This window comes from Pieris brassicae, chromosome 2 (genome assembly GCF_905147105.1).
Source record: "Pieris brassicae chromosome 2, ilPieBrab1.1, whole genome shotgun sequence".
Classification (NCBI taxonomy): domain Eukaryota; kingdom Metazoa; phylum Arthropoda; class Insecta; order Lepidoptera; family Pieridae; genus Pieris; species Pieris brassicae.
Genome location: NC_059666.1, coordinates 16,875,830 through 16,889,834, shown reverse-complemented (window position 1 = coordinate 16,889,834; position 14,005 = coordinate 16,875,830). Strand labels below are relative to the sequence as shown.

At 30.9% G+C, this 14,005-nt stretch overlaps 1 protein-coding gene across 1 annotated transcript in view; it reads right to left on the bottom strand.

Annotated features, from left to right (window-relative positions):
• LOC123718900 (polypeptide N-acetylgalactosaminyltransferase 2-like) overlaps window positions 1-2,710 on the bottom strand; it is a 45,812-nt gene extending 43,102 nt beyond the window's left edge. The window contains exon 1 of the mRNA XM_045675876.1: window positions 2,530-2,710. Within this exon, the coding sequence (XP_045531832.1) occupies window positions 2,530-2,622 (93 nt within the window). The 5' untranslated portion in view covers window positions 2,623-2,710. The remainder of the gene's footprint in view (window positions 1-2,529) is intronic.
• Window positions 2,711-14,005: the final 11,295 nt, after the last annotated feature.

Here is a 14,005-nt window from a genome sequence, read left to right as displayed (position 1 = left end):
TTCATGATAAAGAGAATGTTGGGCGTGATTTACATATCAGATTTATCAAGTCGGTGTACACTGGCGAGCATATAGGAATACGAATGAGGCATTTTCATATATTTATCTTTTCGCTAGAGATAATCTATATAAAAAAGTGACCATGGAAGACAAAACATAAAGTATCTATTTCGTAATTAATTTGTTAAAAATAAATAGTGCGTGACTGTACTTTCTAACGAATCGAACTTTTTTTAAACAAGATGGAAATGGGCATTCCCCATTTCAGTATAGCTATATAGTATATATTTCCCATTTCAGTATAGCTATATAGTATACATTTCCCATTTTAGTATAGCTTTATATAGTATAGTTAGCAGGGGTTTGTGAGAGTCTTCGCATCCAACTTCCGCATTGCTTTTTGCTTACCGGGATGAACCTAATCTATAGTTATTGGAAAAAGCACGCCTCAACTTGAGTCGGCCTAAAAGTAAATAATTCTGAGTAATTCTTCTAATAAAAAAAATTAAAACAAATTTTTAAAGTTTGGTCCCCTATGGCAGTGCGCCTTTAACGCTGGCAGCATTTCCTCGCTATATTGCAATACTAATTTGTTGAGCAAGGAAAGCACCAACTCTGGGGTCAGCAGTACTATCTACCAGGCGTCAACTTAAATATATCTATCTTTTATTAACAAAATTGTAAATACTGTATATTTGATTATTATAATTACTAATAAACATTTGTCTAATGTGTTTTTTATTCCATTTCTTCCTGAAAATCTATCCTATACTGTAACTGAATGGGGTAGACGACGTGATGACACGATTTTATTCCCCGAATTATGACCTAATTTAAGTTCCGAATTAGTAGTTTTCAAATTAAAATGAATTTAAAAATTCTCCAAAATTGCAGAACCTCTTGAAATATAGTCAATTGAAAATTGTAAAAACGTTTTAGCATGAAACGTTATTTTTAAAATAAATATCTATGGATTTCATACGCTACCGCATTGCAAAAAATCTCTTATTTGCCTATAAAAATATCAGAGAAGCATATAAGAAGTTATAGGGATTAGAAGTTGCTCTAATTACACAAATAATCTATAATTTTACAGCACTATTTTCTCGTTTCTTATAATATATATATATATATATATATCGTATGCTCATTACTAAACTGCTACTCCTGTTATGGTTTAAAAAATATTGTTATAAATTTTTTAGACGTTTAATTAGTTTGTTGAACCTATCAGCGTTTATTATTTTGCAATAGCAATGTGACCAAGACCTAACGCTTTAAAATGCGAAAGTCAATACTTTATGCGGACCAGTGGGGAATTCAACAAAAAATAAAATTCGAATCTTTTTAATTCTTGTTATAAAATTGCATTCACTTCTTGATCTAAACATACAAATAATTTCAATATTTGTTATGAATAAAATTAAGTAATCCTAAATTAAAATTAATTGGTACAGTGTTTCTCATTTGCCATGTCCACGCCTACATATATAAAGCGATTCTTCACAGAACAATAAATATAACATGAAACACTTATATGTAGGTATTAGAATTGCTAGATTTTCCATAACTTATAATTGCTAATAATTGTCATTCAACTGACAACGCAAATAATTAAATAAATAAGAGTATTGATAAACTTATAAATCTGAATTAGCTATCTTAATAAGTTGCAACATCGCAAACTTTGAAGAATACTGTCACTTTATTCATCCATTAAATGAAATAATAATTATTTCCAAAAAATTTGATATGACGTAATAGGGCAAAAAATTAGCATGCAAGTATAAAATGGTTTATGTCCGCCAAATATTTGCATTATATATCGCAACTATAAGTGTTCTTGATTTTGGTTCAATAATAATTGATATGGCGTGAATTAATTTTAATAATTAAACTAACTACTAAGTAAGATCTGTAATAGAGCAATCATAGAAATAAACATATAATTATCTCGCTTGTCGACGAATAAAATAAATAAAACAATTTTTTTTATTCTGGTATTTATTATCTGTCGAATAGTTTAGGATTCAAATTTACAATTAATATACGGAATATATAATAACAAACTAAATATAACATTAAAGTTTATGTTAACGATACAATTGTTTATTATCATCTTAGCGAAAAATATGCATAACTCAAATTAAGAGAGACATGCTTCATTGGTAAATTTTATCATTAACCATATTCTTTCCTATTGCAGAAATAGGTTAGGAAAGTAAAACCGACGTAACGTTTTCGCGTTTTTACACCGTAAATAAAAATATCACGATAAACAAATATAATTTAGACCATATAACTTAGGAAGGCTAATTATATTGTTAAATTAGAATACGACAATTTAAATTTTAGGTATTTCTTACTTATGATATATGACGTTTTACTTTCATCTTCGTTTACTAATGTTTACATATTGATGTATATATTATTTATTTTAATTCGATTTAATAGAGACGGAAATGAATTTTATATTGGATTAAATAACTACCGCATTGTCATGCGCAATGTATAAACAGCTGATCTTACCTTTGATGGTACGGTGTCTGGCTGCATATAATAGAACATAAAGAACATCCAGGCAGCGCCCAGAAGAGAAAGGATTTTCAGGTTTCGCCTCATTTTTAACACAACACAAAAACACAAGAGAACGACGCGGCGTGCGCGCGAACGCGCTTCGAGCGGGGTACTGAAGTTGTGCCTTCTCTGACATGCGCCGTATCAGTTTAAAAATGGAATTGCATGGGTGCATCATGATAAGGTATCCGAAGAAAGGATGCTGTTGTAGCACTTGTGTTACATATGAAGGTTAGACTTCAAACTTCGTAGCGGGTGCGCTACAAAAACTACAGCTACGTCGAACAGTACTAACAATTTTAAAAGCAATGTAGTTTTGAAAAGTTACCACTTAAAGGTACGTTATAGTAGGTATATTGAACCAGGCTGCCGGCTAAACAATATTTTTAGTTTAAAAAATCTTGTTCTGTATGAAATCTAAATATTTTATTTGTTGTTGTAATATATTCAACACTAAATTCATTTTTTTCTTTTTTTATGAAATATAATTGATGTATAATATTTTATGATGTGACGTGTCACAATCTACTAATCTAAATCAGAAAACAGTGTAGAAGTTCCCTCTCATGAAATTATTTAGAACTAACTTAAAAGGCGATAACCTTAATAAGGGACCTTTTTAGCAGTACCTAATTGACAACCTAGGTGGCGCGGAATTAAAGAAAATTTTTATTTTCTCTTTAATTAAAAATTACTGGTTTGAAGATAAATTTATCACAATATTTTAATCTAAATCAGTAATCCCTGTTAAAAGTTCCATATTACGAAATTATTTAAAACCAGCTTTAAAGGCACTTACCATAATAAGGAATGTAAGGATGGAGGGAGGATGAAGGAACATTGTTGTAGGAGTTCTTAATTTGCAACCTAGATGGCGCTGACGTTATATTTGATACGTGGTAAACACTGAAAATGTTTAGAACTGGCCAGTTAGAAACATTGCTAATGAAAACTTTTTTGAATTTTAATTTTAGTACTCTTTGGTAACCTAATGTATATTTATATATTTAATTCATTTGTCATTTGTTTTGTGAATTGGCGGCAAATCAAAAACTCTTGTTAAACGTGAAAATGAACCTTACGCGAGAAATTTTTTGGTCAATGATTTATTATGACTTTCGTTGTGGACTTACTCTACAACAAACCTCTGATAGGCTGCGATTAGTATTACTTACTTAATGAAGTCCCATCTCGTGCCACTATTTACAATTGGTTTAACGAGTTTAAGCGTGGACGTAGCAATCACAATATTATGATCCGCGTGAGGGACGTTCTTTAACAGCGACTACTGAAGATAACATCAGTGCGGTGCGACGCATGACAGAGGAAGATGAGAGAGTGACATATCAGCAGATACGGGCAAGCCTAGGCATTAGTATGAGTCAAGTTCAAAACATATTACACGAACATTAAGGCGTCAAGAAGCTTTGTACCAGATAGATTCCCCATACTTTAACCGACGACTAGAAACACCTTGGACTGGTTTCGCCAAATGTTAGGTACGGTCAACGGCGGTGAATCAAATGCTGTATTTGACATTGTCACAGGTGATGAAAGCTGGATATATTGCTAAGAACCCGAAACCAAAACACAATCAGCTCAGTGGTTTCCTTTCGAGGATCGGCCAACTAAGATAAAGAAAGGAAGAAGTCAAGGAAAAAACATGATTGCCTCATTCTTTGGTCGGAAAGGTAATTTCGCGACATTTGTACTAGAAGATGGAAGGACAGTTCCTGCAGACTGGTATGTCAATAGCTGTTTGCCCGTTGTCTTAGAAAAAAATCGACAGCAGCGCCCACGAAGCGGGATCCTCCTTCACCACGACAATGCTTCGGCGCACACAGATGTGCAGAGAGGAACAGAGATTACTTCGAAAAACAATAAAAGTATTATAAATTTTCTACATTAAGCCGTTTTTCATTTTCTAAACATTTTCAATGTTACTTAGGTAATAATATACTGTTTGACCTGCAAACGCAGACCCCATAATAATTGTTTAAATTATAAATATATAAAATTGTATAATTGGTATCGTCATTATTATAATTATAATATGTAATTACTATTAGTTATACATAATTTTCCTTTATTAAAGTCAAATCAGCATTCACTTGTATTTTTCATAAATTTTCTGGTATCTTTCTATGCGCGCACTTAAATGAATGAATGCGGAGTGAATGAAAATATTGTAAAGAAACCTATCTAATATATAATAAATCTGAGCTAGAGGGTTATTGCGCCATTTGCCTTTTTCTTTTAAGAACTCTGAATTTGTTAGGTAACATATATATACATATATCACGTTTCTTAAACATCATCCGTAAGGATATTTTCTGATATAAACTTGTTCCGTTGTCCAGGGTATAAAGCCTAGACGGAGCAAAGCTTTTGAGCTTTGTGTTTTTCTAATTAACTCAGTCCACGTCTTTTGCTCGTCTCTTTTGGTGGGGTTTGTAGTCTCTATCTCTGCAGTACGTCGAGCCATGACGTCACCCTGGATGCCAACGAGCATGCTAGTCAGGATGTCAGTCGTACCCCTTCGGGAAAAAAGGGTTTGGGTATAGATCGATAGATACATATATCTTTCCTGTATGAAGCTATATTGTGTTTGAGACAGCCACGTCTTTTCACTTTTATTTAAATATGTATATCAAATTGACATATCAGCTTTTTACATTTTAAATTATATAAAGGGCAATTTAAGCGTGATGTAAATTTACACATGAATTCAATATTCCTGTTAATTATTTAAATTAACCAATTAAGTTTGTTTATGTTTAAGAGAGTGAATATTTATTAAATAAAAAAAACGCACTCACGCTAATAGACATTCTAACATTAAAAAAATTAAACAGACAAACAAACTTAACAAATTATGAATTTTAGGTAACAAAATAATGTATAATTCATATTGTGTTAATTCTTTTAAATTAAATACATACATATTATGTAGAACACGAATTTTACATAAATTCCTGAGGAGTTGTACAAATTAAAATTTTGTGTAGATCTAAGCAATCTCAGTCAATCAACAGTTTTTTTTTCTATAGATTAAATAATACCGCCTATAGACACTGTCTAATAGCTCTCAATTGCGCTGCCGGCCTTTTAGACACGGTACGATTTTGTTGCAGGAAAGTTGAATTGGTTTTGAAATACATCGAGGAGCAGCTGATGTGCGACAAAAAGTACCTTAAAAAGCTCAATTTAGTATACATGGAGTAAATCTATTGTATTACAGTATGTGTGGAAGAACTGGTCCATTTATTTTTTGTAGCTTAGAATTCAAAGTTCTCAGTCAGTACTGAGTATTCGGTTCAGAGTTCGCGCGCTTTTCGTTCAGGGCAGACGTGCGTCCAAACTTTAGTTTGTGTTTACGTATTTCGAGGTTTTCGCGCTATATTTAACAATGATTTTTAAACTTATAAATAATTGATTTGTGTGTATTTGCTTGTACATTGCTTCGCCGAGGCAAGAATAAGGTAAATTTGGTTTTTCTAATTTTTTTGTTTGTCCAATTCGATTCGAGGATGGTTATGATTTATATTTCGATTATCGCATTTCTGGTAGTAAATATGGTCGTATTTATAAGAGAATTGTTGAAAACAAAATTACTAAAATATTTATAAGTGCCAGACAGATATAATCAGACATTGTTATACAAACTATAATGTATTACATAAGTAAACTGTAGCATAAAATCTGATGAATTCCTAAATGCAAAAAAGCAATATAATGTCATCATTATCAATCCTGATTTATATATATATATATCAATACAAAATCTTGTCATTATTAATTCAACATAACATTTAAGAATTAGCAAACTCTCTCTTAACTTTATCAATCGTATAATGTTCAAGCAGCTAATACAAAATTCATCAATTATTTGCCCAAGGCTCCAACGTAATGTTTAAAATTAAATCGCGATACAAAAATCAATCCCCTAACTTGTGTGTATTAGAGTCAGTTTAATATGGGGTGAGTGCAAGTGACGGAGAGGGATAGTACAGACCAAATGCATTTTTAAATACACAAAAACATTGAAATGAAAACTTGCCTTTGGGCGGATAAAAGTCTTATTAAGTTTAACATTTAAAAGTTTTGTAAACAATGCTTCAATACTTATTATATGTTAAGGTTAGGTATTATCTGTTCTATAGTTTGCTTATGACATGGGTATAGGGTTGTGGCTGAGTGATAGTTTGGATTAATAATTATAGTACAGTTTTGTATACAATAAATTAAAATCATAAAATGACAATAATCTTTTAAATAATATTAATTAACATCTAATCCAAATACAAATTAATTTATTCATATAGGTAACACAAATACACTTATGAAAGTCAAAAACAGAAATGTATATAAAATACTTCTAATTTCATATAATCAAATCAAGTGCGTAGAACGGAAGAGAAGCACTGGCAATAAACTCTCCGCCACTCTTTTGAATCGCCAAGTTTTTGTAATAAATTTGCTATTAAGATTTGTCTGTAGGAAGGAATCAATAGTTTTTGCAGTGCTGTTTTAAAATTAATTAATTACGCTATCTTCTTCAATGAATAGGCTGGGTAATATTTTTAAATTGAGTGAAAGTTAATAACTCAGATACCTGAGGACTTATTAAAAATGTTGCACCTTGCATTTTCTACAAATTTTAAAATAATTTTGAATATGATTTGTTTTATTTGATTTTTTATATGTTTTTTAAAAAATGGTTAACAAACGTATATGGCGTATAATACGAAGGTTCTGCAATATGTACTTCATAGACAAGTTACGGGACTAGACGGACAAGAAACAAAATAATATTTTATTAATTTCTTTAATCGCATAAATAAAAAACAAAATTTATTTATTTCTTTGTCACACTAACAACGTTGGGCCATAACTGATAAATTTCAGACTATATTCTAATTAAACATCTTTACAGATGGTATAATATGATGGTATAATACTCGACAAAATATTAGGACAAAGAAAGCATTGCCTTCGTTCTTTTAGTGAACAAACTTAATTTACTACATCTAAAATAATTAGAGGTCTCTGTAATGATATTACTCTGTGATAAACTCTGCTCGTTAGAAAAATCCATAGACAAAATATTTATTACGCTCTCTTAATACACCAGTGAAAATTGGTGACCTTGAATCTCCAAACGCGGGGGTGTACAGTTATCAAATATACATTTCATTAGGTTTTCTCCGCGGCTTTACCCACATGAATTCTGTCGGCTTTCATTCCTCAATAAACGGCCTCTCCAAAACAAAAATATGTTTGCAATTCAAGTCAGTTATAGTCTCATGCTATAACTTAAGTATAGATTACAATAGTATACAATGTTGATGTCTGGGCAGTGTTGGCCTTGGCAGTGAGACCCTCGGCCCTTCGAACCCCGGCTGTGCCCCAATGGATTTTTCATTCTATATGTGCATTTAACGCTAGTAAAAGGTAGACATCGTGAGGGAATCCGCAACCTCAGAGCTTAAAAACGGCGTGTGTCGGCAACTGAATGCTCACCTACTTACCTATTAAGAAAAGTAAAATGATAACTAAACAGATATAGACATCTGAGGCCCAGATCTGAAAAAATTGTAGGGCATTTGTTTTTATTAAAATTAAATAAAGTCTTCATTCACAGTGACATTCGTTTGTTGCGTATGAATTACTAATGATATTGAAGTAAAGTACATATCTTCTAAAACATGATTATATATTTTCAACCGTCTGTAATTGTTACTATAGATAAAACACTTGAACACATTGGATGTTTTTTTATGTACATTATACAAAATCAATCAGTATTTTTGAATTTCAATTAATCTAATATTACTAAAACATTCTTTTGGAACATGGGTATACGAAGTGAAATGACACATTACACCGAAAGGGTAAAAGTAAACAGATATAAATTATTGTTGCTTTGAATTATATTCGTAGAAATAACAAACGTTTTGTACATTTAACGTTAAATTGCAATAGTGCAAAGTTTTCAAATTTCTAGTAATTGCACAAAAGCTTGGTTACAGGACTCTTAAATTAAATGTTATGTAGCCTTTGATGTTATTCAGCCACTTAGATCTGTAAGCGTTGGAAGAGGTCGTCTTAGAAAAATATTCTCCGTTTTGAGTGCAGTGGGTGTCAGCTTTTCTACATACAGTATAGAGCAGGAATTGAAGGTTTTGTCTATAGTCTATACAAGATTCAATACCTATTTCTACTGAACATAACAGTTTTTTTTACTACTCTTTACTAAGACATCACTGGAAATTACGATCTAGCTTAACTAATTAGTAATAGGGATATTTAACATAATCAAAGACAGTATCCAATAGTACTACTACAATCAACAAGCACTACTTACAATCTCTAATAAAATATCTATAATACACTTACCACTATTTAGCACAAACATTAAGTAACTAGTTTAGGGTTTATGTGCAGCTCAGGTTAAAACTGTATTACTGGATTATTAATACATAAATGTCAATGTTTTTTTAACCGTTAATCCGATATTTTCTTTAGACGTGTCATTGTCAAATAAATAAGAAACGTGTGTGTACTTACTTGTAACTAAATAAAAATCTTTTTTTAAATTTTATATTTCGCCTTATTCTACGTTTGTAGAAAAAACGATACATTGAAAGTTTTATTATAACGCATTATCTTGTTTATTTAAGTTTATTTAAATATCACAAAAAAATGTCTACATAATTAAAGAAATAGACATTTTTTATTTTAAAATGTTGACTATGCTAACTTCAGGGTGTCGGTATTTTGTGACGGTGTGCGCGCGCATCGTAAAAATTTACTCTCAGCATTTTTCCCTAACACGCCAAGTATAACTTCAAAAACAAATATTAAGGATTTATAACAAAATGTAAAACATGAAGGTATTGTCTCATCAAAGCACCCTACGTAAAAATAAAAGATAAACTAATTTCATGAGAGGCACAGACAAAAAACAAAGGTAAGTACAGGATTTTGATAGAAAAATCTGGTATATTATATTAACAGGTAATTTTCAATGTTATATTTATCAACATTCGTGTATTTTAATTTATATAAGCTAAATACATCTATAGACACATTTATCTAAAGGAGAAACAAAGTAAAATATAGTTTTGAGAAAATAAGGTGAAATATGATACCGATATGTTGATATATACGTAGTCGTACGTACAAAGCATAGATATAACATACACCATAAGCATATAAAACTTATATTACAATAGACAGAATCAAGAATATTCAAATGCTTCGAACATAATAAGGTTAGAAACAAAAGTTCTGGGTATAATGTTTATTTAAAAGAAAAAGAAAGTTTGTTGAATTATTTGAAAATCTAACTTTTATACGCTACGAAAATGTAAGATACTAAAATACTTCGTTATGAAATTTCGTATTTTATGTACAGGTTAAGTTAAAATATACCGATATGATTCTGCATTTACTAAGTTGAAACGCAAAATAGGACTTTGTTCCGCTGAATTAAAAATTCTGAGTCAATTACAAACAAAATTAATTTTGTCACGCGACAATGCCTTCTGAAGCTAATTGGTAATAATTTGCTTTTAAAAAACGAGGATCAGACAATTAACTAGCGTCTGCAACGGGTTTGCCTTGATAGGAACAATATGAAACCTCAGTAATTATTGGCTTTATCTTTAAAATACTACACAGTATTATATTATTTCTTCGAACCAAAGAGGTGCGTGTTTCCCTGAAGTTAAAAATGCGTAGGTACCGTATTCCACAGAGTTTTAGATTATGTAGACTCGATAGTATTGCCTCTTACGGTAAATATCTCACGAAAATATTTTTTATCTTTTATTATTTACCTATATTTATTGTATTCAGTTCAAGTGCGCGGAATATAGTAATTGAAAGTAATGAAATTTGCCGCTCATACCTTTAGATAAATAAGGTTATAATTTTTCTTTATTTTAGAAGAATAAGTGATTACAAACTATTATCAAAAACATTTGAGTGTACAGGTATTAGAAATTATACTATTTCTTTGGCGTAACAAGATAAAAATATTTAAAAAAAATACCTTTCGCCATATTCTATGTGTGTAGAAAAAAACGACAATAACACAAGACAAAATAGTTATTTAATACATTGAAAGTTATATTATAACGCATTATCAAGTTTAAAAAAGTTTATTTAAATATCACAAAAAAATATTTCTACATAATTAAAGAAATAGACATCTTTTATTTTAAAATGTTGACAATGCTAACTTTCGGGTGTCGGTTTTTTGTGACGGTGTCCGCGTGAATCTTCAAAATTGACTCTCATCATTTTTCAAAAGAACTATAACTTCAATAAATAAATTATACATGATAACATAGAAATAAAAGCTTTTTAATTTGATAAAAACGCCGTCTTTACATGTTATGAGGAGTACACATTTAAAAAAAAGTATACGTTAAGTTACATACATGGATAGATTATATTTTGATTTGTTTTAATTTTGGTATTAGTCTAGTATAAAGCACTTTTGCGCTAATATCCATCAAAAAATAATATTCATCTAATATCCATCATTCTTTAAATTGGTTGTTAGTTTTATGAATACAATAAAATCTTTGTCATCTAAATATATTGGTCTTATCTAGGCATTTTAAGGTCTATGACTCCCCTCACAGACTACATCGGGAGCGAAACGAATTGCCTAGAACGAATTAGTTTGCAGGAAAGCTGTTTCTTCGCACTGTAAAATAGTTTGGTCGTAAAACGTATGTGGTCCCTCTTAAGTAACTTAAAAATAGAAGAAGATTGTCGGTCTACTTACAATATTTCTGAGATAGATTTCAATGGCTTTTTAAAAATCGTAAAATCTTTTCGTAATGCCTATTTATGTATGCCTATTATCGGTATAGAAGTTATGTTATTTTAATACTATTAAAATATGTGAGCATATAACAAAGATTTTAAGGAATGTACACATTTCCTAAATAAATTACAAAAGGATAATACCAGAAACTTAAGGTATCAAAAGAGTCATATCTCGTTTACCATCTCTCTTTCTAGGGGTGAGGAAAAGTACCTAATACAATTTTTTTTCTATACGGAACGAACACGTACACAACCCAAACGTACCTTGTCAAAAAAAGTCCAAATCTGTCATTTCTACGTCAGCAAACGTGTTTCGTCTGTCATTGATTCCTTTACACGTCCACAATGGAGCCCATTGAATCGTCTCAACAATGCCCGCGCAGTGTTTACACTGTGGAATTTTCCCGCGCGACAGCTTGAAAACGGAACGCAAACGTTTGCGTCAAATGGAACTTTTTTGAATGCGTCTGTAAAAAGGTTTTACTGTTTATTTAGAATTCACGTTTAAATTTTTTGAAAAACAAATGAATTCGAATTCATATCTCACCCTAATAAAACAGCTTATTCGTTTGTAGCTGATATGTTATATATATATTAATATCCTATAACCCCTAGATGGGGCAGAGGGCGTTCACAGTGAGTCTCTATCGCGTTCGGTCTTGAGCCTCGTGTCCTCGCTCGCTCCAAGTCTTTCCGGCTCTCTTTGCCTCGTCTGCAACTGTTCAATACTATAAACATAGCTTGTAGTAAATAATGTAGATAAAACCTTATTTAAAATTGTGACCATGAATGATGAATACAAATAGTATTTATGATATGACAATAACACCAAAGTATTCTTGGTGTAGAAATGTTAACCATATGTCATTCATTTATAAAAATAAAACTACAGCAATTCACAATTAATGTAATGAATTTCAATACTTATTAATTAATTTATAATGAATGCAAATCCAATATGAACGTACCTTAAGCACACGCTAACCCGTCAAATACTGACGTAAGCCGTCGTCGCCACACTTGTAAAAAAGTACCCCTCTAACTAAACAATGGCCCAAAATTGCGTTCGATCAATATATTGAATTTTTTATAGGTTATTTGGTCCCGATTGTTAATTTGGAAGCTTGAAAGAGCTTAAGGGTTGATTTTAAATGTAAATTGAATTTTTGCTTTTCTTGTCCGAGAATGTTATTTGAGTTCTTATTGTGTTGATGAAACTTTATCATTACATACTTTTTTATTGACAAGTCTTTGTTAATAGGACCTATTTTATGTATAATAAACATTTGAAATGTGTATATAAAATGAAGTACAACAAGTAACACTAATGAATGCCTACTCATGACTTTATTATATTATTGAGGATCAAGTTACTCGTATCAACCTTTAATGAGAGAGTCCTGGTACATCTCTAATAATGCTAATATTTACTAAAGAATCTACTGACTAACTTAACCTAATAGGGCAACGCCTTTACAATATTTAATTTAGTACTTATTAGAGAGCCTCACGTTAACTAATATATAAAATAAATTAATTTAATTTTTTATATTTGTCGCGTTTCTAAACAAGAGTGCTATGGTTACATCTATACAAACCACAGCGGTTTTCTAATGTAATAATAATGTAGTGCAATCTAACATGTATTGATTTTTTTATTATTCTGTAAAATAAATAAAAGAAAAAGAAATAAAGTTCAGCCATATTGGGTGAGTTACCCGGAGAAAAATTGTTACTAATGACGGGTAGAGTTCGTTGTCTAAGTGCCCCATTCCTACTCCGTTATGCCTTTATCATCAGGCCTAACGGAAAATTCTAATAAAATTATTATTTGTCCTCCTTAAAGAAAACAAAAAAAAAACACGATAGTCTATTCTCACAGTATATTTTTTTTATGTTTATATCATGGTGACACATGTGTTGACATAAACCCCGATAAAACTTTCGGTAAAACTTTCAAATGAATTTCACGTTTAACATTTTATGTAAAATGAAAATTGTAATTACATTAAGGGTCACGACTCTTGTTGAAACCGTTTACGTAGCGAAGTACATTCGCAAGCTATTGTGTGCGCATTCGAGGGTTAAATTTGTTAAAACCAGCTCAAAAGCGGCCGAGTGAAAATTTTATTTTTTAAAGCGTTGTAAGTGTTCGCGTGTTCGGTTTCATATTTTTATTGTTTGTGCGCTAGACATTTATATAAAAGTTTTAAATAATTAATATCATTATGGATTGGTTCAAGTGCACAGGCGCTTATTATTTAATAAATATTTATTTAAGTTGGCGGCTGGGAAGACCCGTGATCTCAGAGCTGGTGCTTTCCTCACACAACGAATAATTATGCCAGCTGCATTAAAGGGAACAAACTTCTTAATTTGTTTTAGTTTTATCCATTGATAATTATTATAACTATGTTTTTTAAATACAATGTTTTAGTAGCATATAGGACAGGGCACAGCCTTATCTGTTGGTTTGAATTACGACCCTCGGAGTTTTAATTATGAATGCTACATGGTAAACAAAAATTATCAAAAGTATATGATGTTATGATGAAGTATATGATTTTACGCTGCGTACCAA